General features: G+C 41.1%; 1 protein-coding gene across 2 annotated transcripts; it reads left to right on the top strand.

Annotated features, from left to right (window-relative positions):
• Positions 1-116: 116 nt before the first annotated feature.
• Positions 117-21,612, top strand: LOC123403443 (leaf-specific thionin DB4-like). Of its 2 annotated transcripts, none has more exons than XM_045097383.1 (3): positions 117-426; positions 21,158-21,226; positions 21,318-21,612. In XM_045097383.1, exons 1-3 carry the CDS (start codon positions 183-185, stop codon positions 21,416-21,418), a joined length of 414 nt encoding a protein of 137 aa, XP_044953318.1. In that variant the 5' UTR covers positions 117-182; the 3' UTR covers positions 21,419-21,612. The 2 variants fall into 2 exon arrangements, with proteins under 2 accessions (XP_044953318.1, XP_044953317.1); XM_045097382.1 differs by lacking the exons at positions 21,158-21,226; positions 21,318-21,612 and adding exons at positions 521-589; positions 684-1,006.
• The last annotated feature ends 5,082 nt before the right edge of the window (positions 21,613-26,694 follow it).

Here is a 26,694-nt window from a genome sequence, read left to right as displayed (position 1 = left end):
TGTGACTTCCTATTACTGCGAAATAGTGGTTGAGTGAGAGAGATATTTGCAGCGGCAGAAACTGAGTGGTACCAACACACTCCTTTCCCTCTATAAATAGGAGCCTCGTGTTCTAGGATTTCCATCAATCCAACATAGCCATTTCTCATTCTTCTGGAGAAATTAAAGCCAAGAAGCCAACCATGGCACCCAGCAAGAGTATTAAGAGTGTGGTCATTTGTGTTCTCATACTGGGTTTAGTTCTGGAGCAGGTCCAGGTGGAGGGAAAAAGTTGCTGCAAGGACACGTTAGCTAGAAACTGCTACAACACTTGCCGTTTCGCGGGTGGTTCCCGTCCAGTCTGCGCAGGTGCTTGTCGTTGTAAAATCATAAGTGGTCCAAAATGCCCTAGTGACTATCCTAAACTGAATCTTCTCCCTGAATCCGGTAAGAGATATCATTGTTATTCTTTTCAACTTGTTCATAATGACCTGCTAACATGAAATTATTTACATACTTATTGTTCAAATTACTTTGGCAGGTGAACCAGATGTCACTCAGTACTGCACCATTGGATGCAGGAATTCTGTCTGTAACAATATGGACAATGGTAATTTTAATTTACCACATTTTTATATTTTTTATTCATCTCATAGAAAAAATTTGTGTTTTAGACATACATAACGTCAACTATTTTGTAACAGTTTTCCGTGGCCAAGAAATGAAATTCGACATGGGACTCTGCAGCAACGCATGTGCCCGTTTCTGCAATGATGGTGCAGTCATTCAGTCTGTTGAAGCCTAATCATGCCTTCTTGTGCATGATTTCTATGGCCAAGGTCGTATTGTCATTTTGTCTTGAATAATCTTGATACCATCAGCTGTATCGAAGGAAATGTATCATCTTACTTATGCATTTCTGTTTTTCCCTTGTTCCAATAAGGGTCGCCACGATGAATCTATTTGTACCCTTGGCTTAATATAAAAGTTCCATGGATATATTATGTGATACACTACAATTTTCAAATTTTCCGATGTTGTTTCATGTATATCAATCGTTTTATATTAAGTCCCAATGTTTTGAGATTATATTTACCTTTGAACATATGAGCTATCATGTATTTACCGTGAAACTTTTTTCTCCACTAAATATTAATTAGGCGTTACACGATATAAAGGAACTCAAAGGGCCATCAATTGGCTAGTCGAACAGAATGTTGCTAGCAGGAAATTAATGGTAATCACCAACATGTTTTGCGTATTTTAGGACAACTATGATCACTAAGGGAGGAGGGACGGTCGGTGGAGACATATAACTTTGATTGCTAACTCGTTAGGCCACGACGAGCATATATAACCACCAAACTGCCCCTTAAAATTTGTAAAATTCTAGTGTTCTAGGGAATTTCTATACATTGTTTGGCGATGACCCAAATCGTCACACAATAATGATATATCCAGCTATATTTTTGTGTTGATTGTATTTCCTTTTCAGCATCTTCAATCTAACATTATAGACTTGTGCACCCTCATATTTGTAGCCTTGTAAAAGGGAGATATGGATTTGGACTACAAACCAAATGAAAATGAGAGTATGTTCATAGAGTCACTTTAAGTAATACTCCAAATAAAAAGCACAGTGACCTCGACTGTGTTTCGGTCACAAAACTGATCAAGATTAGTTACTGGAGATAGTTCTATGCACAAACCAACCCTAATAATACTCATAGTTTGTTTCTTGTTCACTGAACGTATCTATGATAATACTTAAGAAAAAACTTCATGTGACTCTATATACTGGGGCATCTCACACGTATATATTTCTTTATTCTGAATATTGTTTACCGAAAATGTCAATGGGCCTAGATTTAATGAAGTGCGGGTATGCAATATAAATTTGTTTCTTTGTTTGAGAATATGTATCTAGGGTATTCACATGCTAGCACACTCAGAGGTATACTGGACCAGAATGAGGTTGAGGCCGCTTTCATGGTATGGTTAGTGGCTTGTTGCCGCCTTCTGCATGTCTTAAGTATCACTTCTTATCATGTCTTAAGTATCACTTCTTATCATCCGCCTTCTGGACCATGTGCCTTAAGCCAATAATGCTTTTCTCAGCCCCTTCAACAAAACGCAAGACAGGCAAAGGCTAGTCGCACTAGTAGAAAAAGAGCCTTCCGTCCACCACCATTAGTCGCGGAAGTAAAGGAACCGTGACTAAAGGGGTCTTTAGTCGCGGTTCATGAGGCGAACCGCGACTAAAGACCTGGGCCCAGGGCCAGCTGCTAGATGGGAGGGGTTTTAGTCGCGGTTGGCCTGGCCAACCGCGACTAAAGATCCTCAGCCCTTTAGTCCCGGTTTTAGCCTCCAACCGGGACTAAAGGCCCCCCCCTTTAGTCCCGGTTTTAGCCTCCAACCGGGACTAAAGGTTTTTTCTGAAATTTTCAACCTCTACCCCCCCCCCCCCCGTGGATCGCCTTTTCAGTTTTAGAAAAAATAGTAGAAAATGATAAAAACTTCAAAAAATAAAATCCTTCGAGATGTAGTTATGTTACTATATTTACTAGTTGGAAAAATTGAAAAACATAAATTTTGACATGTTTTGTAAAAAATTGTCATGAAAAAGTAAAACGGGTAGAACTTTTGCATACGATGTCGAAAAAAAACGTATAATATATCAAAATGTTCAGAACGAGAAGACGGTTCCGATTTCAACCGCCGAAGGCCGTATTGACAACTTTTAGAATCCTAAACTGCCAAAAGGAAAAAAAGTTATCCTCAAATTAAGTTTTTAAATTTCAAACTTTTTAAAATTTCAAATTTTTAAATTTTAAATTTTTTTATTTTGCCTCATTGTAATTTTGACATTTCTGAATTTTTTAATTTTTTTTGAGTTTTTAATTGTTTTTGATTTTTTTTTGAATTTTTGGTCAAATAGTGGTCAAACTATGGTCAAACTGTGGTCAAACAGTTAAACAAACTATTTATTTAATAAAGATTATTGTTAGTAAATAATTATTGTTTTTTAAATAATAGTTTCAAACTCAAATGATGAAATGTGTGACATCATGCTCAAGGGCTTATTAGGATTGATATGATACATATATTAGTAAGTTATCGCGAGCTACTCGGAACTGCAGTCGAATGGAACTAAGAAGTTAAGCGTGCTGGGGTTGGAGCAATCTAGGATGGGTGATCGACCGGGAAGTTTGCCAAATTAAGCGTGCTTAGTACCAGCGTGCTAGTCTCTAATTAAGGTGGTGTAGAATTGAATAATTCGGACAAAATGAAAAAGATTGAAATAAAAAACAGAAAATAAAAAAAAATAACTGGGATAAAAATAACTGGGATAAACAGAAAATCTGCGGAGGCCTTTTGTCGCGGTTGGCCAGACGAACCGCGACTAAAGGTCCTCCGCCCCGACGGTCGGCTGGCGCCCACGTGGACGGGCCTTTAGTCGCGGTTCTTAAGCAGCCGCGACTAAAGGTGGGGGGCTTTAGTCGCGCTTGTTTGGTCGCGGTTGCGCAACCGCGACTAATGGCAGTTGCGAACCGCGACCAAAGGCCTTTTTTCCACCAGTGTCGCAAAACAAAACAAAAAGTTTGCACACCTAGATGGGGCAATGATGTTTTCATCCATAATGTTTTCTTTCTCATTTGAATGCGATTTCCTCTTTTGATTAAAGTTTCATGCAGTAGTTAATGGTAAAATGGAGTACTACTTGGGTAGCTCCCGTGGTCCGTGGGTCATGATTTACTTAATCGGATATTTTTGTGAAAGATTCACTCCTCTATTATTTTTGAAAAGTACCACTCCATCTTAAAATAAGTGACTTAACTTTGTACTAAATCTGAAGGTAGTAAATGATGGGCTGCTCACATGCAACAGGGCGGATGCATGGATCTGTACAATAGGGATGCCTGAATACTCGTGGTACACGAGTATACAATAGGCAAGGATGATGTGTGCTAATCTCGTTATGTATAAATAAGTTACGCCATCAGGGCCGACAGCGCAATCACTTGTAAAAGCATCCCTAGCAGATCCCGAAAAAAAGCATCCCTAGCATACCCAGAATAAAAACATCCTTAGCAGATCCCGAATAGAGAATAGAGACGATAGATTTTTTTTCTTGCCACAAAGGGATGATAGAGATGTGAGAGACAAGAATAAAAGCATCCCTAGAAGATCCCGAATAATGCCCCGACCTGTAAAACAACCGTAAAAATACGAGTCCATGCGGAAAAAGTTACCCGATAAGACCCCTCAAACGCGTGGGACCAGTAAATATTTTTGCGGGGCGCGGCAAAATTCCCACCCCAACCCGCGAAAACGCAGGTTCTCCCCTTCACCCTGTCAGTGCCCTGTATATATCAGGTTTGGTTGACAGGTGGGATATTTCAGCCCGGGCTTTTCCCCCGCCCATCGTCGTCGGGCAGCCGCCTATGACTCCTGCCATACCAGCTGTCGGGATCACGCTGGCGGGTCGCCATCACCCCGGGATTGACCCGTACCCCTTCTTGCTGCCTCGGCCGGTCGAAAAGTTGCATATCGGTGACTGTTTGTCGTGCCTGTGGGATCTGACATTCCCGGCCACCACCGGCTGCGCCAAGCCATGGCTTGGTCGCGGAGCACTCCGCAGAGTCCTAGAAAAGCGCCAGCGCCGCATGCAGGTACTGGATGTACTCTAGTCGTCATCGTTGGTTTGCCGGCAAGGCCTCGGCCGACCGTCGACCAGGCTCGGTGCTCGTGCAGCGGCTCGCCGGCTTGCCGATGCCGCTCATACAGTGCGACGACTGCACAGAGACAGTGTTGTGGCTCGCATCTAGCTAGTATGCGACAACACCTCGAATGTGTATTCTTAAAATGCAATAACGACGGTTTATGTCCTTCTTTCCGGTCCTCAAAGATTTGATAAATCATTACGTATCCAATGTCTTTGTAGAAAATAAAGAAGCAAAAAAAATGTGTTTTCATGCTCCAAATTAAAAAGCAAATAACAGATTTACGGGTCGGTGGCGGACGACGACCGAGAAGCCGTTTTTCCATAAACCGTAAACGACCTTTTGGTTCGCTGATATATGGGGTCTGCTAAAGATGCTCTAAGGGCTGCCGGATTGGTCATCAAGGAATTAGTGAGTTGGTCAGAATAATATTTTTGGAAATATTTGTTGCTTAGTAGTTATTACAAAACATATTTATACTTAGGTTGAGTCATCATCCATACACTGAAGTACCGAAGTTGCACTTAGATAGTTCACAAATTAGTATGAAATTTTACTGTCCTACTTCATGAAAAAGTAGTTCACAAAAAGTAGGATTCGTATGAAATTTTACTGTCCTACTTCATGACGATAGTAGCTTCTCTCTAGGAAAGAATAGATAGTTCACAAATTAGTATTCACAATAAAAAATGATTTTAATAGAAAATCTTGCATAAAATATGCTGTCTAAATTGGACAAACAATATGCCCTCTTTCACTTGGTCGGTAAGCCAGATGGAACACTGAAATTTAATTAAGTCAAGAGCTTGGTAAGCCAGATACAAACACTCAAATCTACATCACCTTTTACTAGTTTAAGTCACCATTTTAAAATCTAATTAAGTAATCATTTATAAATCTCAGTAACCAGCTCAGCCATAAATTAATAATTAGTATGCACTGCATTCTACTACTATAAAGGATGAGGTGACAAGGCACTCCTATATGATTTGGTCACTCGTTTTACTTTATTAACCAAATTCAAGGTCAACAAAGACTGCATGGAAAGGTTGGGACTGAAGGCGCATCAGAGTACACCACCATGACGAGTAGCTGCATTATCCTGTCCAAGAGCGGGTTCAATGCTTGTTTAAAAAACTACCTCTGGCTTCTCCATTTGAAGAAATGGCGTTGCTGCCTTCTCATCCATGGACGATAGGAATCCACTATGCCATCGCTAGAGAGAAAAGAGAGAAGAGAGAATGGAATTTGCATTGGTTGCCTATTGGAGAAAGATGACAACAATCAAAGGCAAGTTAATTGCCATCACATGGTCGACGTCGCCTCTTTCGTTGTATTTGGATTAATTGAGTACAATAGGTACTTAGTGTAATTTACAAAGATATAGAATTTGCGCATGGTACTTTTTTGTTAAAAAATGGAAGAACAACCTTTTCTACGGGTGATGCCACATATGTGGTGGCTCCCTAAAATGTAATCAATAGTCTTGCGTGATTCACGTATGAGTTTGGCGTCTATTGGCATGCATTGTTGCTGCCCATACTATGATTGTATATTATTGATTATATATGCAAGTAAGTACAAAGTGATGGTCCATGTCATCAATTTAATCGCAGCTTTATGCGGGACCTCAACATACATTTCTACCAGTAAGATTGGTAACTTTTAAAGAAAAATGTTATTCGGGCATCTTTTTGCATTTTTTGCGTTGGTATTTGGGTTTAAGATATTTGTTTTTTCATGAATGCTTTGTTTCTAGCAACTAGACAAATGCGGGAGTCCTACAAAGAGACAAATAAAAACGTGAAACACGCACAAACATAAAATCTAGATCAACAAGTGTACTAAGAGACGAATGCATACGTGAAACATGCAAGCCAACTTTCTAGGCTCCTTATCATGTTGGTGTTTCAATAGGGATGGGAGGCTGCGTCCTACTAAAAGATCTAAGCAATAAGACTTCCATAGAATAAAAATGCAAAATTGTTTCGGGTGGTTGGTGGTTCATAATTTCTCTTAAGTTATTAGATATCTGAGCATGGGCTCTGAATTTTTCAGATGGTCCCTATATGGTCTGGACCAGCGGGTTGACATGTAAATGTGATATAGTACTCTAACCTAGCTATATATCCATCTATTATCTACTAAAATAAAAATACGAATATAAAATAGGGAAATAGGCTAGAAAATCAGACATTAACTAGCAACATATGACCATTATTTAAATTATGTATGAAATAGTCTATGGATATAAAAGTTTCATAATTATTACTTACCTATGACCATTATTTAGTATGCAGAAGATTATTGACTGCACGGTGGCAAGAAAGAGATGAAAACAAAAGAGTTATTTAGTAAACATAAGGTTGTTTTTGCCAGTGCATGTAACTAGTATTCAATTACTGCGTGTAGTGATTAGTTGGGTAATGGGTCTATTACCAGCAATACACTATTCAATCCATGCAGTAAGGGTTGCAGTAGCCAGCAACGATGTTGTCTTTCAGCTCACCTCCATTATTGTGGATCACGGAGTCATCACCTCCATTATTGTGGATCACGGAGTCATCACCTCCATTATTGTGGATCACGGAGTCGTCACCTCCACAATTCTGGACCATGCGTCAGTTTTTGTAATGAGGGTGCAGCCATTCAACCCGTTGAAGCCTAATCATGCATTCTTATGCATGATTTCTATGGCCAAGGTCGTATTGCCATTTCATCTTCAATAGTATTGGATACCACTGGTTGTATCAAAGCCTATGTTGCATCTTACTAATGTATTTATGTTTCTTACTTGTTCCTATAAGAGTCGTCACGGTGAATCTATTTGTACCCTTGGCCAATCAATATAAATGATTCATGCATATATTATGTGATATATTGTAATTTTTACATTTTTTATGTTGTTTCCTCTAAATCAATCTTTTTAAATTACGACCATGTGTTTTCATATTCTATTCAACAATCAACATATGAGCTATCATGTTGTTACCATGAAAGTTTTCTCCACTAAGCTTTAATTAGGTATCATAGATATAAAGGAACTTAAAGTTTGATCAAGTAGCTAGTTGAACAGAACTCGAAATTTAGAATAGGAGGATGGAGTGACAGAAATGATAGTTCCTCGGTTGACAAGTTCTCACATAAGGTCTAAATATGGAGCCAAGAGGAAGTTATGGCTATGGTTGGGTATTTACCCTAATAAATCTTAGGATTTGTGTATTATTTGCTAAAAGCACAATCAAAGTATATGTGAGTCATTGGTTTCTCATGACATAATATCTTACTTGGGAAGGCAAGCAATTTAATTTATTTTCTACAGAAAAATATTGGTTGGAAACAATTTTTCATCATATACTTGAATCCAGATTGCTGTGTAAGGATTAAGGAGGATAACTATGTAGCTCGCAAATCACGTTAACTAGCCATAGTTTAAGCGTGTGAATCCAAAAATAACTAGCCGGACGCCCCCACCCCATTCACTAGCCTTTATAAAGTAAGCTCAGTATCTCTTACTCCATCCGTCCCAAAATTCGTGTCTTAGATTTGTCTAGATATGAATGTACCTAGTCATGTTTTAATATTTAGATACATTCATTTTTAGACAAACCTAAGACAAGAATTTTAGGATGGAGGGAGTATTTACTAATTGGACGCACCTTTTAAGGATCTCTCATTAATCCAGATCATCAAAATTAAATACACCATTGCATTGTGGAATTAACGTTCAAGATAAAAAAGAAAACGTACGTAACGCGGATGACCCCATGCCACAAAAAATAGGCATCTGATATGTGAAACATTCCATTACTGTTTTTTTATAGAAAACACAACAACACGTACATGTAGGACTAAACCAACACGTACATGTAAGAGTCCTCCATCTCCACGTTCAAGTTCTAAGCACTAAAAATACACGTGCCTCTATCTGCCTACAGAAAAAGTAAACAAATATGGAAAAAAGTGTCCACGTCCCAATTATGGAAAATACAAGTTCATGTTCCATTCAAAAATAAAAAAACAATACACTAATTTTTCCGGAATTGTTTTTCAGTAGCACACACAATGAATAAAAAGGCCTGTATCCCGATTTCCTGAAAAACACATATTTTTGCATGTTCCCCTCAAAAATGAAAGAAGACACATATTTTTTTTTATCAAGCACCACGTTATGGGGAATAAAGAGTTGATGCATGATAAAGACCCATGTAACCACGTTATGGGTTGGGAAATCGCACCATACAAAATATTAAAACAGAACATATACATAAAGTTGCATGCCCAAAATAATATATATGAATACAAACCCCGTAATTTTTATTGTTATTTCAAATAGGTGTATTTTTCGCAACCATGCCCACTTAAATTGTAAATTAATTGGTAATTGTTTTCTAAGTATTACGGTATACTCAATTTTTTAATTCGATACACGAGAGATACATTCACAATTAAATGTTCTTCAGTTAAAGAGTAAGCTCTAAGCAATGCACACAGATGTGATGGAGATTAAGTAAAATGCAGAAATAACTTTGTTTTTCTTTGTCTGAGTATTTTTTCCCATGTGAATGAAGTCGAATTGTGGTTGTGCTATATTTACACCGAGCATGACAAATCGATACAATCTTAGATAAACGAATTGAACACAAAATGGAACACACATTCACGCAAAAAGTAGTCGGTAGAATAATATTTCGAAAACATGTTGTACTTCTTCTGATAATTTCAATTTATTTAATATTTCCATTATTTATATATGCATCATCATTGGAGAAAAAACAAACCCATGTGAGCCACTACATCTTGATTAGGGGACTCGATCATCATGAATCCCTTTTGTAAATGTATATCCGAGGAATAATATATCATGGCCAAACTACATTTTTGTTAGCCAGAATATAAATTATTTTATATTATATTTTTGTACATATTTTTGACTCTTTTATATGACAAAATTTAATTATCTTAGTAGTATGCAATTACTGAACAATGTTAAAAAGGACTATATCATAGTAATATGGAATTCTGAACAATGCAGAAGCACGGTTTGATGACTAGTTAACCTAATCCAACAAGACTTGATTAGTATGATAGGATATAAAATTTCAGCCATCTGATGCCTAGTAGTGCACGTTGATAAAACCACATATAGTCATCCTTGCGAAATACCCGTGTAGTTGTAATACTCATGATGCCATTGAATGAGTCTAGTACATCCATCAATTACTGATGTGCATCCTGCTGGACGCTGGACTAGCATGAAGATGTGATGGACAAAATAATTGACGAATCTTAACTACGTTGTGTGTCGATTTTTTGTTTGTGTTATTAAGATCTATGTTAGTTCCCACAATTTGCTGGTTCCGTACAAGTTTAGGCCTACGATCTTCAATAATTGCAAGGAACCACCACACGTGTGCCATCACTTGTAAACAAGCTAGTTTTTATTCCGTTTTTGAAAGCACCGCCCACAAATTCTATAATTGTAGACTGCACAGGCCCACTCATTTCGCTTTATTAACAAAATTGATGGTCAACAAGTATTACACGGAGAGGTTGGGGACTGGAGGAGATTACGAGCAGTTACATGCCGGCCGTTGGATGTCCTTCTCCACATTAGCATCAGAGTTCACCGCCACGACGAGCGGCTGTTTTATCTTGCTCGACAACGAGTTCAAACTAGAGCAATGCTCGTTAAAAAAATCTACTTCTACCATCTCCTGTTTAAGTATCTTTCTCCAGCATGGCCGATAGGAATCAACTATGCCATCGCCAGAGAGAAAAGAGAGAAAAGAGACTGGAGTTTTCATGGGCCGCCGATTGGAGAAATATGACAACCAACAAAGGCGCTTTAACGGCCATCACATGGTCATGGTCGTCACTTTACCTATTTTTTGGTTAATTGAGTCAAACATGCAATTGGTGTAATCTGTACAGTAATAGAATTAGCTTTTTTTGCAAAAAACAATAAAGAACAAACTTTTTTTCCGTGAGTATGGTAAAAAAAAATGTTATTCAGGCAGGCATTTTTTGCGTTGGTATTTGGTTTTAAGGTATTTTTTGCTTCATGAATATCTGGTGTCTACCAACTAGACAAATGCGGAAGTCCAACAAAGAGAATAATACATACGTGAAACATGCACAAGCATACAACCTAAATCAACGGGGTACTAAGAGACGAATGCATATGTGAAACAAGAAAGAGAGCCTGCTACCCTCGTTATCATGTCGTTGTTTCAATAGGGGCTCGGAATGGCGATGGACGGCTGTTCCTACTAAAAAGATATCAAAACAATAAGACTTTCATATAATAAGAAATGGAAAATTGTTCGGTCTTGTTGGTGGTTCATAGTCCCGGTTGGTAAGGGCCTATAGCCCCGGTTTATCAACCGGTACTATTAACTTGGGACTAAAGACGCCTCTCCCTTTAGTCCCGGTTTGCTACAAACCGGGATTAATACCTTTCCACGTGGCTCGGATTTTTAGTCCCGGTTGGTAACATCATCTGGGACTACAGGCTATGGTGATTTTGGGTTTTGAGGTTTATTGTTTATTTTTGCTTTTTATTTTATGTTTTCTATTTAATTATTTTTCATTTAAAACATATCTTACGCTTGTACTTATCGTACATGTTATGCATATATCATAAGATATCTCGTAGGACCAATCATATATCATAGAATTTCGAGAGGGGCCATATATGTGCATGCGCATATTATATAACACACCCATATATATATACAATTTGGTATATATAATTTCTACTACAACTTGCGGATCCATTACATGCATGCATTAATTGGTGAACTGGTATTCTCCTTTCGGATCTATAACCTGCTCCAACAAAAATCCCAAAAATTAATCTTCGAAACGGTCGTATGCATTCCGTTCGGAGGAGTTCCTCCCGCTTCTCCAAAATCTTTTAAATAACAAGATCAATATGAATATTTTATACATGCGTATATATAGTAGGTGAGGCATGTCGCACATACCCCGATAGTCGCCGCAATATTCACACTTCCAATATTCATCGTTACACATTTTCTGTTTTAATGTGGTAAATGTGTAAACAACAACCGTGACACTATATCGAAAGAATTCACACTCCCAAGCACTCCATATGTCCTAGTTTCTAGCACTAATCATGACGAAATTCACGGAAATTTTCGGCATGACCATTGCTAAATAGTGGACATATGGTGCGTCTGAAATTTGCCGGAACGGAAATGAATCAACATTCGGGCAAAACATAGGCCACTCGCACATTTCGGCAACACTCGAATAATAATGTGCACTACATTTCAAATACAACATTTGCTAGATGCCAGGTAAGAAAAAACATGAGCTTAATTTTTGGTTTCTCACCAACTTCAACTCTTATTAAGCTTCTACTGTCTAGAAAAATAAGATTTATTATTTAAACCAAAATTATGCAAGAGGTGTTTCTTACTAAGTCTAAGTACTTGAAATCATCAACCTTTAGGTAAACAACACCAACAATTTTAGATGATCAAGGATCATCTGACGAGGGTTATTTTCCCCAAGTTTAGATGACCAATGATCAACATGGCATAGCATGAACTAAATCCATTTATGTGGTCACAAACAATGAAGAAGTTATCTTATCATTTTCATTCTATATAAACTAATAAACATACTACTCCCTATGTCCCTTGTGGAATAAACATGTGACTGTCCAGGCATTCATTGAAATATACATAGATGCGTACAAATCTAACAATGTATCTTTGATAATGACCTTTTGCAGGGTTGTGATGCCTCCATCTACGTGGGTACGAGGCCGTGAACAAGATCAAGGCTGCTGTGGGGGCTTACTAGAGCGGGAGGGGGGCGGTGACGACGGCGAGGGAGGCAGCGGCGAGGGGGGCGGTGGCGCGACGAGGGGATGGGGCGGTGACGACGACGAGGGAGGCGGCAGTGATGATGACGGTGATGGTGAGGGAGGCAAGGGAGGCAGCGGCGGCTTCAGATCGAGGAGAGGGGGGTGGGGGAGTGGGGGAGTTAGGAAATTTCGAGGCCGCAGTGTTAACTAAACATAGTAGTAGCGTTGGTTCCTAAACATGCGCTACTGCTATTGAACTTAGCAGTAGCGGTGGTCCAAATCCTGCGTTGCTACTACAGCTACTGTGGCTACGTCGTTGGGCCCCTTTTATCAGTAGCGCTGGATACTACACAGTGCTACTGATATTGAACTTAGCAGTAGCGGAGGTTTAGGAACGCCGCTGCTACTATAGCTACTGCGGTGTTTCCTGTTTATCAATAGCGCATATTATGAGGCCTGCAATACTGCTAAGGACATTAGCTGTAGCGCTGGGTGATATCCATCGCTACTTCTTAATAGTAGCAGAGCTTTCTACTTTCCAGCGCTACTAATAGGCTCCTAACTATAAGGTTTTTCCTAATAGTGACACAATGCAATAATGATTGAAATTACCGGTCGAGCATGAACTTTAGCGACATGTACTCATCATCATCTATTCTTAGTGAGTCCAGTACGTGAACGGTTCCCTCGTCAACCAAAATGACTAGTAGGATCTAGTGGAATCTGTGTTGTATAAGAGGGCATGTATGCAACTTATCAAGCACTATAGGTAAACTTAACATTGGTCGAGTAAGCAAAACTGAATTTATAGTACAAGACAGTAACACTCACCTGAAGTTGTGAGGAAATAATATTTTTTCATTGTGACTTGGTTTCTCCAAAAACCCGAACAAGTGATCCTCTCTATCTTTTGGGAACTCTAGTACCGCCTTCTCAAAAATGCAATTTGGGTCAATGAAGCCAATGCCAAATGCTCCATCTTTTTTCGTTTCAAACATCTTTATTCTGCATAACACCACACACAAAAGAATAAAGTAAGGATAATTAAAGGCAAATGAACGAGCCGATGATCTAGGGACTTAAATTACAGAAAGAAATCACTTACAGACAATAGCAACTGACGATAGATTTGTCGAGTACGTCTTGATTGTATAACTGCCATAATACTGGATTGTCAATCCACAAATCTTTTGGAGTGAAGAAATGCTCTTCCTTCACATTCACCACGAGGGATGTACGCCCGAGTTCTGATTCCTTCATGTACCAGGTATGGAGTCTGTAAATTTGCGTTGATAGCTGCTTCACAAGCTCAGGCCTGACGGGAGGTTTCTTGGGTTGAAATGTCCATACTAGTTGGTTATCCCCTTCCATCGTGGGAATGTCCTTGTTGCCTAGAAGTTGTAAAATAGTGACACCGGCCTCTCCAGCCATCACTTTAGCAACATAGAGATCGACTTGCTCATTGGTACCCACCTTGACTGTTCTCCCATCTAGGGAATTGTTCTCCTCCTTTCAGTAAGGAGCTTCCCCCTCGTTCGCCCTTTTTGATGTGACTTGATAACAGAGCGGTCATAGTTTGATATAGTCCTCTTCGCAGGCGGAGGGTCCGAAAGATTGGCCAGAACGCGCTTGACGGTTTCCAGAGGTATCTCCTTTGGCGGGGGCTTTCTGTTGGCAAAATAGGCCCGCAACTCAGCATCAACTGTCTCGTCTCTTTCCTCCATGGTTTTCTCGCAAGCCAACTTTGGCGGGGGAGGAGGGGTGTGTCTCCACCTTGGCTTATTCCGCTTTGGACTCTGGTTCTTCATCAGAAAATGAAATGTCCGCCCGGTGGCGGGTTGGCGGGGTGGAGTCGGCTGACGCGGTGGTGGACTCGCGCTGGGCTCCATGCCGGGGTGGGATGTAGACGACTGCCGTGGTGGCAGAGAAGCGCCAGGCTCCATGCCGGTGTGGGATGGAGTCGGCTGACGCGGTGGCGGACTAGTGATGCGCTCCGTGTCGGGCTGGCGAGGTGGAGTCGGCTGACGCGGCGGACTTGGAGGAGGATTCGGTGGCCTTGGAAAGATGACGCAATCCTTTCTCCATAAGCACAGACCACGTAAGACTTCTTGCAGTGTCTGTTGCCCTTCACCTCCAGGAACGTCGAGGTCTGGTGACTCATATCCTGGCATTACTTCATCCACCCCGAGACGAGCATAGCCAAGTGGAATCGGAGTGGAATGGAAGGTTGCATCAGGGGGATTTGTTAAAGGATAGCCGACTGCTGCCTTCATGGATATGTTCTTGAGTTTCATGTGTAGCTCACAACTTTGCGTCCATCTGATTTCATCCACGGGGTAGTGAGCGAGCAAGGCATCGTTGGCAAGGACCCCCGTGGAAACCATGCTCATTTTCAGCACCGATGAGATGGTACTATCCAATGTTGGATTTGCTGGTTACTCTGGCAGCTGAGGCGTCCTTTGCTGGCTAAGTGTGTCGATCTGCTCCTGCTGTCGCATGGATTTGCATTCCAAATCCGCAAGCCGGTCAGCATCCTGCTTCCTGTTCGCTGCCACCCGATTCTTGTTTCTAGAACGTATTTTGTAAGAGTCGCTCCAGTCCTTCCATTTGGCAGGTTGTTCCCGTCCAGTGTGCGCAGGTGCTTGTGGTTGTAAAATCATAAGCGGCCCATCATGTCCAAGGGACTATCCTAAGTTGAATCTTGTCCCTGGATCTAGTAAAGAAATATAATTTTTATTCTTCCCAACTTGCTGATAATTACCTACTAATAGGAAATTAATTATTTGCATACTTGTGGTTCAAATTACTTTTGTAGGTGAACCAAATGAAACTGAGTACTGCACAATTGGATGCATGACTTCCGTTTGTGACAACATCGACAATGGTAATTTTAATTTACCACAAATATTTTTATTTTACCGATAGAGAAAATATTGTGTTTTAGACATACATAACTCAACTATTTTGTAACAGTTTTCCGTGGCCAAGAGATGAAATTCGACATGGGACTCTGGAGCAACGCATGTGCCCGTTTATGTAATGATGGTGCAGTCATTCAGTCTGTTGAAGCCTAATCATGCCTTGTTGGGCATAATTTCTATGAACAAGGTCGTATGGTCATTTTCTCTTCAATAGTCTTGATACCATCTGCTGTATCGAAGCAAATGTATCATCTTATTTATGTATTTCTGTTTTTCCCTCGTGCCAATAAGAGTCGCCATGATGAATCTATTTGTACCCTTGGCTTAATATAAAAGTTCCATGGATATATTATGTGATACACTGCAATTTTTTAAATTTCCGATGTTGTTTCATGTATATCAATCGTTTTATATTCAGACCATACATTTTGAGATTATATTTACCTTTGAACATATGAGCTATCATGTTTTTACCGGGAAAGTTTTCTCCACTTAATATTAATTAGGCGTTACACGATATAAAGGAACTCGAAGGGCCATGAACTGGCTAGTCGAACAGAATGTTGCTAACAGGAAATTAATGGTCATCACCAACATGTTTAGCATATTTCAGGAGAACTATGATCCTTGTGGTAGATGACTACTCGAGATATATGTGGGTCATTCTCCTACGATCTAAAGATGAGGCGTTTGAAGCGTTCAAGAAGCTGAAGGCTGCAACGAAGATGGAACATAAGTTGAAGGTTTACGCTCTACGGACAGATCACGGTGGAGAGTTTACGTCGAACGGGTTCAATGACTACTGCGAGAAGATTGGCATAAAAAGTTTCCTCACGGAACTTTACACGCCGCAACAGAACGGGGTCGTTGAAAGGCGCAATTGAACTGTCGTTGATATGGCAAGAACCTGGCGGGGACTTTTTGGGGAGAAGTTGTCTCGACGGCGGTCTATATTCTCAATCGGACTCGTATGAAGCACTTTACGGACGTAAGCCAAATGTGTCTAATCTACGGACGTTCGGGTGTGTGGCACATGTGAAGACGACGGAGCCGCATCGCTCAAAGCTTGCCAATCGAAGCACCAAGATGGTGTTCATCGGATACAAGAGGAGTTCTGGCACCAAGGCATACCGCTTTTACGATCCACAAACCAAGCGTCTACGGATTTCACGCGATTTCTTGTTTGAAGAAAACCAAGCATGGAATTGGAGTGCCGCAGCCGATGATGCTCCAAACAGTAATATATTCAAAGTTGAATTTCCAGCTGACGATGATGGAGAAGAGGACGTCCAGGTGGTTGGCAATACACCCAACCAAGGTGACCACCATGGTAGTGATCATCATGGTGCCGACACTGACGACGACACACATAGGTCGCAAGAAGATAGCGACAACGACGTGCACAACACGGACGGAGATCTCGAGGACAACATCGACAATGAGGTTTATATTAACGACGACAATCAAGATGATGGTCTCGGTCACGATGACTACGTCGACAACGCGAATGTTGATGACACACCTGGGACTCAGCCGTCTTCCTTAATTGCTTCAACACCGACACAATTTGTGTCGCCTCCTTCGCAAGCCACAACGGACTCCTCGGGGCCTCGTCGCTACAAGACACTCAAGAAAATCTACAAGTACACAAAGCCAGTAACGCTCGAGTACTCCACACTATGTCTATTCGGAGTTAAGGAGCCGGCGAACTTCGTAGAGCCGAGCAAAATTCCTAGTTGTACGCACGTAATGGATGAGGAAATGAAGGCGATTGAGAGCAACGACACGTGGACTTTGGTAACCCGACCTCCGTACCAAAAAGCCATTGGTTTGAAGTGGGTTTACAAGTTAACAAAAGACATGGAGGGTGCCATTGTGAAATACAAGGCAAGACTCGTTGCAAAGGGCTGCGTACAACATCAAGGAGTTGACTATAATGAGGTGTTTGCACCGGTTGCTGGACTCGAGACGGTGAGAGTGCTCCTAGCTTTGACAACATAAGAGGTTTAGAAAGTTCATCATATGAAATGAGATCTAGCTCGTTAATCAAACGAGATCTAGCGAATCGATCCGAGCTAGCTCGACTCGGCTTGAATTCCATCCGTAATTCCCTCCGTACCACAATTCCATCCGACAACAAATATTTAGGAACATAGGAAGTACTACTTGGGTAGCTCCCGTGGTCCGTGGGTCATGATTTAGTTAATGGTATATTTTTGTGAAAGATCCGCTCCTCTATGATTTTTAAAGAGTCGTGACACAAGTAGCATTGAACCATCCGTGGACAACCTGTGCTCTGCTATTTTGGGTAATGGATTCATCACCTCCATTATTGTGGATCACGGATTCATCACCACACTGTTGTGGAGCATGTGCGCTCATCATGTGGTGATGTGCCTTCTCTAGCGTCCAAGGAGCATCCTGTCTTGAAACTTGGTTGCTCAGTACAACATATATTATATATTGCCACATGGCCATGTTTGTAGAGGGTTCACGTGGTCAAGGCGGCGAGAAATTAGGGCGGAGTGGGAGTTGAATCGCAGCGGAGCTGCGGCGGAGGAGGATAGGGTTTGAGCCGTAATTACGCTGTGAAACATCATATATGCCGGCTGGAGGGGTCTTTTTGCGGGCCGCGGTAAAAAATTACGTACGGGCCGGATGCGTGATACGGGTCTGTTCGGGCCATCAAAACGGGTCGAACCCGTATACTCGCCGGAATTTTGCGGGTTAGGCCCTTTTACGGGGTCTGCTAGAGATGTATTAAGAGAATCTCTAGCAGACCCCGTATAATGCCCCGACCCGCAAAATAACTGTCAAAATATGGGTCGGGCGGAAAATGCTGCTAGAATAGACCCGACAAACACGTCGGGCCCGTTAATTGTTTTGCGCGGCGCAGCAAAAGTTCACCCTCAACCATCAGTTTAAGGGGGTGGGATGCCGATCCCTGCTCACCCTTAATCCGCAACGAGATTTGGAGCGACGGAAATTTCTGAGCGTCCGTTCCCCGCTCCCCCACCTAGGCAGCCGTTGCCCCGCCCATCGCGTGCTCCGGACCTTCTTCCCCGCCATACTTCATTGCCAAGGAAGCCTTCCAGCCGGCATATATCATCAACGTGGAGGTCGCGCACGTGCAGTCCCATCCGACGGATCTTGTTGCCGGACATCTCGCCCCCGCCCTCGCCCTAGTCACCAACGCGACAGCCTGCAAGCGGCAAGGCAACATTGTCATGCAGGGCGACATTCCAATTGGCCCTGTCGGATAGGAAGGCGCGCCGGGCGCCACCGCTGCTGCGCGATCTACCCGGCCGCCGACGGGGAAGATGAGCAAGTTTTCAGGCGTGAAGCGGAAGAAGGTTCCTACGAAGAAACCTTCGGCCACTCCATCGGCCCCGCCGAGGCCTTGCCCCGACGGTGCCTTTCTACAACACTTCTTCCACCATAGGTGAGGTGTTCGATGAAAGGGCCGGAAGCTATGCATCCTCGCTCACTTACTTTTTGCTTCGATTTTTTGCCATTGTGGCAGGTAGTGATGTGCTTTCACTCAATGTAGTGGTGGTTCAAACAATGTTCGAAAACTAAGACAAGTGGGCGTTGATCGACAGAGAATCCCCACCAAAGAGAGGTTCATTGACGGACATGGATGAAGATGAAGATGATGATGGCCCAAGAAACATGCACAAGCCCGATGGTGAAATAAAGACAAAGGAGAAGATCAAAATGGAATGCGAAGACTTGACCTTGCGGGACAAGATAGATTCCATGCTACAATCAAATAAGGTATTGCTAGCGAAGTCTTTGGAGGCAAAGATAGAGTTGGTCGAGAAGAAGTCACGAGAGAAGCAAGAGAGGTGGAAATTTCTCAAGGAAGTTCAGGAGAGAAAAGCACGTGCCGCTGAGAACAAAATCATGGCCAACCTTCTTACCGAAAAGAATAGAATCATGACTTTGAACTGCAATGACATGGACGACATCAGCAAAGAATGGCATGATATGATAATGAGACAAATCTTGAAGAGGAGGATGCTTGCGTGTTACAATGGCGGCGAGGGTTTCTCCTCTGGAATCGGAACCAATGATTTCGGTGCCAGTAGGGACAAGTGCCGAAGTAGGAACAAGTGCAGGCAATGAATTCGAGGGCAGCGATGTCCTAAATGGTGTAGACTGAAGAACGGCCAGGATGCATGAAGTCCTTTTGCATTTGTCTTTTAAACTATGCTATCATTTCGCACACGAACTATGTTTTATTGTTTAAATTCGACTCATTTACTAGAATCGTTGTCAAATTCTAACTATGTTTTATTGGAAGGTTTTTCTGTTCGCGGGTCAAAGCGATGGCGTCCGAACAGACCCGGCATTGACGACCCATATAATAGCATCTTCTACGAATATCCTTTTATACGAGTCCCTCTTGGGGGATCTGCCTCTGTCGCACCCGCGCTGGCCCACAAAAAAACGTTTTTCACGAACTGTAAACGATTTTTACAGGTCAACAATATACGGGATGTGCTAGAGATGCTCTAAGCTACTTGGCGGTTTGCAATGACATCTTCTGAAGCCCCTTCAACAAAACGTGAGACATGCAGAGGCAAGTTGCAAAACATAGCATTGAACCATCCGGGGACAGCCTTTTCTCTACTATTGTGGGCCATGGATTCATCACCTTCATTATTATGGATCACGGATTCATCACCACACTCTTGTGGTCTTGTGAACCATGTGCGCCCATCTGTCTTGAAACTTGGCTAGTGCATACATATTATATATTCCCACATGGCTAGTGCATACACTGTAGTACTGAACCTGCACTCTCCTACCTAATATTCACTCTAGTACCTTCTATCTAGGAAAGATGAAAAAAAATCACGAATTAATATTCAGAATAAAAATAGTTCATTTCCAATCTGAATCTTGCATACAATATGATGTCTAAATTTGGCAAACCATATGCCCTCTTTCACTAGGTCGGGAAGCGAGATGCAAGGCTGAAATTTAATTGAGTCACCAGCTTGGCAAGCCAGAGGCAAACACTCAAATCTAAATCACCATTTACAAATTTACGTCATCATTTACAAATCTAATTAATTCATTATTTACAAATCTTAGCCACCAGCTCGGCCATGAATTCATAACTTGACCCCTCGTCTAGTTGAGTAAAATAGGCATGAACAGGTGTGACACTTGCAGAACACGTATGTGTGACACGTGTGACACATGCAGGAACATGTATATTCATGACGTCCTATTGTTGCAGATTTGCACTAGCAGATTTCCATCCCTCTATAAATAGGAGTCTGGCGTTGTAGGATTTCCATCAATCCAACATAGCCATTTCTCATTCTTCTAGAGAAACTAAAGCCAACGAGCCAACCATGGCAATCAGCAAGAGTATTAAAAGTGTGGTTATTTGTGTTCTCATACTGGGTTTAGTTCTGGAGCATGTCCAAGTAGAAGGCAAGAGTTGCTGCAAGAACACGACGGGCAGAAACTGTCAAAAAAGTTGCTGCAGGTTCACCATAGACCTTGTGGTTGTAAAATCATAAGCGGCCCAACATGTCCTAGGGACTATCCTAAGCTGAATCTTTTTTCTGAATCCGGTAAACAGATATCATTTTTATTCTTCCCAACTTGTTGATAATTACCTACTAATAGGAAATTAATTATTTGCATACTTGTGGTTCAAATTACTTTTGTAGGTGAACCAAATGCGACTGAGTACTGCACAATTGGATACATGACTTCCGTTTGTGACAACATGGACAATGGTAATTTTAATTTACCATGTTTATTTTTATTTTCACCGATAGAAAAAATATTGTGTTTTAGACATACATAACGTCAACTATTTTGTAACAGTTTTTCGTGGCCAAGAGATGAAATTCGACATGGGTCTCTGCAGCAACGCATGTGTCCGTTTCTGTAATGATGGTGCAGCCATTCAGTCTGTTGAAGCCTAATCATGCCTTCTTGGGCATGATTTTTATGGCCAAGGTCGTATTGTCATTTTGTCTTGAATAATCTTGATACCATCAGCTGTATCGAAGCAAATGTATCATCTTAGTTATTTATTTCTGTTTTTCCCTTGTTCCAATAAGAGTCTCCATGATGAATCTATTTGTACCCTTGGCTTAATATAAAAGTTCCATGGATATATTATGTGATACACTACAATTTTTAAATTTTCCGATGTTGTTTCATGTATATCAATCGTTTTGAGATTATATTAACCTTTGAACATATGAGCTATCATGTTTTTACCGTGAAAGTTTTGTGTCCACTAAACATTAATTAGGCATTACGCTACATAAAGGAACTCGAAGGGCCATCAACTGGCTATTCGAACAGAATGTTGCTAACAGGAAATTAATGGTAATCACCAACATGTTTTGTGTATTTTAGGATAACTATGATCACTAAGGGACGAGGGGCGGTCGGTGGAGACATATAACTTTGATTGCTATCTCGTTAGTCCACAACAAGCGTATATAACCACTAAATTTCCCCTTAAAATATGAAAATTTCTAGTGTTCTAGGGAGTTTGTATACATTTTTTGGGGATGACCCAAATCGTCACACAATAATGGGATATCCAGCTATATGTTCGTGTCCATTGTATTTCCTTTTGAGCATCTTGAACCTAGCATTGTAGACTTGTGCGCCATCATATTTGTGGCCTTGTAAATGGGAGATATGGCTTTAGACTACAAACCAAATGAGTATGAGAGTATGTTCATAGAGTCACTTTAAGTAATAAAATATAAATCAAAATAAAAAACGCAGTGGCCTCGGCCGTGTTTCAGTCACAAAACTGATCGAAATTAGTTAGTGGAGATGGTTTTATGTACAAACCAACCCTAATAATACTCATAGTTTGTTTCTTGTTCACTGGATGTATCTATGATAAACCTTAAGAAAAAATCTTCATGTGACTCTATATACTGGGGCAACTCACGCGTATATATTTCTTTATTCTGGATATTGTTTACTGAAAATGTCAATGGGCCAATATTTAATGAACTGCGGGTATGCAATATAAATTTGTTTCTTTGTTTGAGAATATGTATGTAGAGTATACTGGACCAGAACTAGGTTGAGGCTGCTATCATGATATGGTTAGTGGCTTGTTGCTGCCTTCTGCATGTCTTAAGTATCAATTTTTACCATCCCTTGGACCACGTGCCTTAGCTACTTGGCCATTCGTCACGTGCAATTGTTGGTAAGCCAATAATTCTTTTTTAAGCCCCTTCAACAAAACGCGAGACACGCAGAGGTAAAATGATGTCGCAAAACAAAACAGAAAGTTTGCACACCTAGATGGGGCAATGATGCTTTCGTCCATAATGTTTTCTCTCTCATTTGAATGTGATTTCCTCTCTTGATTAAAAAGTTCATGGAGTAGTTACTGGTAAAATGTAATTAGTTTATTTGGTCATAACAGAACTGAGGGAGTACTACTTGGGTAGCTCCCGTGCTCCATGGGCCATGATTTAGTTAATGGGATATTTTTGTGAAAGATTCACTCCTCTATTATTTTTAAAAAGTATCACTCCATCTTAAAATAAGTGATTCAACTTTGTATTAAATCTAAAGTTAGTACAAAGTTAGTACGTGTTTGGTAACTGATGAGCTGCTTGTATACAATAGGGATGCTTGTATACAATAGGCATGGATGATGCTGGTTTAGCTGCCGGAACATGTGTGCTAAATCCCGAATAATGAGACGATAGATATTTGTGCCATCTTACCGGAAAGGGACGATAGATATGTGAGAGACAAGAACAAAAGCATCCCTAGCAGATCCCGGATAATGCTCCGACCTGCAAAATACGGGTCCATGCGAAAAAAGTTACCCGATTACACCCCTCAAACCCGTCGGATCCGTAAATATTTTTGCGGGACGCGGCAAAATTTCCACCCCAACTCGTAAAAATGTAGGTTCTCCACTTCGTCCCGTCGGTGCCCTGTATATATCGGGAGCGGTTGATGGGTGCGACATTTCAGCCCGCGTCTTTCCCCCACCCACCGCCGTCGGGCTGCCACCTATAATTCCGGCCATACCAGCCGTCGGGATCACGTCGGCGGGGCGCCACAGGCCGGTTGTAAAGTTGCGTATCGGCGACTGTTTGTCGTGGCTGCCGGATCTGACATTTCCGGCCACCAGCGGCTGGGCCAAGCCATGGATTGGTCGCGGAGCACTCCGCACAGCCCCGGCAAAGCGCCAACGCCGTATGCAGGTACTGGTTTGTCCTCTAGTCGCCACCGTTGGTTTGCAGGCAAGGCCTCGGCCGACCGTCGATCAGGCTACATGCTCGCCCAGTGGCTCGCGGGCTTGCCGATGCCACTCATAGAGTGCGAGGACTGCACAAAGACAGTGTTGCGGCTCACATCTAGCATGCGGCAACACCTCGGATGGGTATCTTCAAATGCCATACAGACGGTTTATATTCTTCTTTTCATTCGGCAAAGATTTGGTAAATCATTATGTATCCAATGCCTATAACTCATTTACGTAAACGATTTTTGCTGATTGGTGATATATGGGGTTTGCTAAGGATGCTCTAAGGGCTGCAGGATTGGTCATCATTGAGGAATTTGTGAGTTGGTCAGAATAATTACTGCTGACCATCATGTGGTGTTTTGCCTTCTCTAGCGTAGAAGGGGCAACGTGACTTGGAAATATTTATTGCATAGTATTTATTAGACAACATATTTATATTTAGGTTGAGTCATCATATTTAGTGCGTACACCGAAATACCGAAGTCGCCCTTAGATCTACGCTGCTAGATATGAAATTTTACTCTCCTACTTCATAACGATAGTAGCTTCTCTCTACGAAAGAATAGACAGTTTCACAAATTAGTATTCACAATAAAAAATGATTTACAATGGAAATGTTGCAAAAAATATACTGTCTAAATTGAACAAATTATATGCCCTCTTTCACTTGGTCGGTAAGCCGGATGGAACACTAAAATTTAATTAAGTCACCAGCTTGGCAAGCCAGATACAAACACTCAAACCTAAATCACCTTTTACTAGTTTAAGTCACCATTTAAAAATCTAATTAAGTCATCATTTATAAATCTGAGTCACCAATACAGCCATGAATTAATAATTAGTAGGCACTCCATTCTACTACGATAAAGGATGAGGTGACGAGGCACTCCATTTACTTTATTAACCAAATTCAAGGTGAACAAGGACTACAGAGAAAGGTTGGGACAAAAGGCGCATCAGAGTACACTACCATGGCGAACATCTGCATTATCCTGTCCGAGAGCCCGTTCAAACTACCGCAATGCTTGTTTAAAAAACTACCTCTAGCTTCTCCATTTGAAGAAATGGCGTTGCTGCCTTCTCCTCTATGAACCATAGGAATCCAGTATGCCATCGCCAGAGAGAAAAGAGAGAAGAGAGAATGGAGTTTTCATGGGTTGCCAATTGGAGAAAGATGGTCGGCGTCGCCTATTTTGTTGTATTTGGGTTAATAGAGTACAATGGGCAATTAGTGTAATTTATAAAGAAATAGAATTTACACATGGTGCTTTTTTGTTAAAAAATGGAAGAACAACATTTTCTACCGGTGATGCCACATATGTGGTGGCTCCCTAAAATGTAATCAATGGTTAATCAATAGTCTTGCGTGGTTCACGTATGAGATATATTGGCGTCTATTGGCATGCATTATTGCTGCCCATACTATGATTGTATATTATTGACTTAGATATGCAAGTAAGTACGAAGTGATGGTCCATGTCATCAATGTAATAGCAGCTTCATGCGGGACCGCAGCATACATTTCTATCAGTAAGATTGGTAACTTTTAAAGAAAAATGTTAATCAGACATCTTTTCGTATTTTTCGCATTGGTATTTGTTGCTTCATGAATGCTTTGTTTCTATCAACTAGAAAAATGCGGAAGTCCAACAAAGAGACAAATCAAAATATGAAACACGCACGGACATAAAACCTAGATCAACAGGTGTATTAAGAGACAAATGCATATGTGAAACATGCAAGACAACTTTCTAGGCTCCTTATCATGTTAGCGATGGGAGATTGCGTCCTACTAAAAGATCTAAGCAACATGACTTCATATAATAAAAATGCAAGATTGTTTTGGCTGGTTGGTGGTTCATAAGTTATCTTAAGTTACTAGAGATCTGAGCATGGTCTCTGAATTTTTTAGATGGTGTAAATGTGATCTAGTACTCTGTGACCAGGCGGTTGGCGTGTAAATGTGATCTACTGTTGTGACTCACATCTGTCACGCGGCATCACCTCGGATGGGTATTCTTGAAATGCAATAACAACAGGTTATATTCCTTTTCAGTTCGACAAAGATTTGGTGAATCACTATGTATCCAATGCCTTTGAAGAAAATAAAGAAGCAAAAAAATGCGTTTTCATGCTCCAAATTGAAATGCAAATAAGTGACTCAAATTGAATGCAAGCCAGATACAAACACTGTAAACTTAATCACCTTTTACAAGTTTAAGTAACCATTTAAAAATCTAATTAAGTCATCATTTATAAATCTGAGTCACGAGCTCAGCCATGAATTAATAATTAGTGGGCGCTGCATTCTACTACTATAAATGGTGAGGTGAAGAGGCAGTCCTCTATGATTTGGTCACTCGTTTTACTTTATTAACCAAATTTAAGGTTAATAAGGACTAGAGGGAAAGGTTGGGACTGAAGGCGCATCAGAGTACACCACCATGACGAGCAGTTGCATTATCCTGTCCGAGAGCGGGTTCAAACTACCGCAATGCTCGTTCAAAAAACTACCTCTAGCTTCTCCATTTGAAGAAATGGTGTTGCCTCCTTCTCCTCCATGGACTCTAGGAATCCACTATGCCATCGCGGGAGTTAAAAGAGAGAAGAGAAAATGGAGTTTTCATTGGTTGCCGATTGGATAAAGATGACAACAATCAAAGGCAAGTTAACTTCCATCACATGGTCGTCGTCGCCTCTTTTGTTGCATTTGGGTTAACTTAAAACAATTGGCAATTAGTATAATTTATAAATAAATAGAATTTGCGCATGGTGCTTTTTTGTTAAAAAATGGAATAACAACCTTTTCTTCCCGTGATGCCACATATGTAGTGGCTCCCTAAATTGTAATCAATGGTTAATCAATAGTCTTGCATGATTCACGTATTAGTTTGGCGTCTATTGGCATGCACTATTGCTGCCCATACTATGGTTGTATATTATTGATTCAGATAT

Source organism: Hordeum vulgare, chromosome 6H (assembly GCF_904849725.1).
Source record: "Hordeum vulgare subsp. vulgare chromosome 6H, MorexV3_pseudomolecules_assembly, whole genome shotgun sequence".
Classification (NCBI taxonomy): Eukaryota; Viridiplantae; Streptophyta; class Magnoliopsida; order Poales; family Poaceae; genus Hordeum; species Hordeum vulgare.
The sequence above is the reverse complement of the archived record's forward strand: the minus strand, read 5'-3'. Positions and strand labels throughout refer to the sequence as shown.

What these genes read in the sequence shown, in the direction of transcription:
- LOC123403443 (XM_045097383.1), top strand. Translation starts at nt 183, where the DNA reads ATGGCACCCAGCAAGAGTATTAAGAGTGTGGTCATTTGTGTTCTCATA. An exon ending in GAATCTTCTCCCTGAATCCG is followed by an intron (nt 427 to 21,157) that starts GTAAGAGATATC and finishes TTACTTTTGTAG; the next exon opens with GTGAACCAAATGCGACTGAG. An exon ending in TTGTGACAACATGGACAATG is followed by an intron (nt 21,227 to 21,317) that starts GTAATTTTAATT and finishes ATTTTGTAACAG; the next exon opens with TTTTTCGTGGCCAAGAGATG.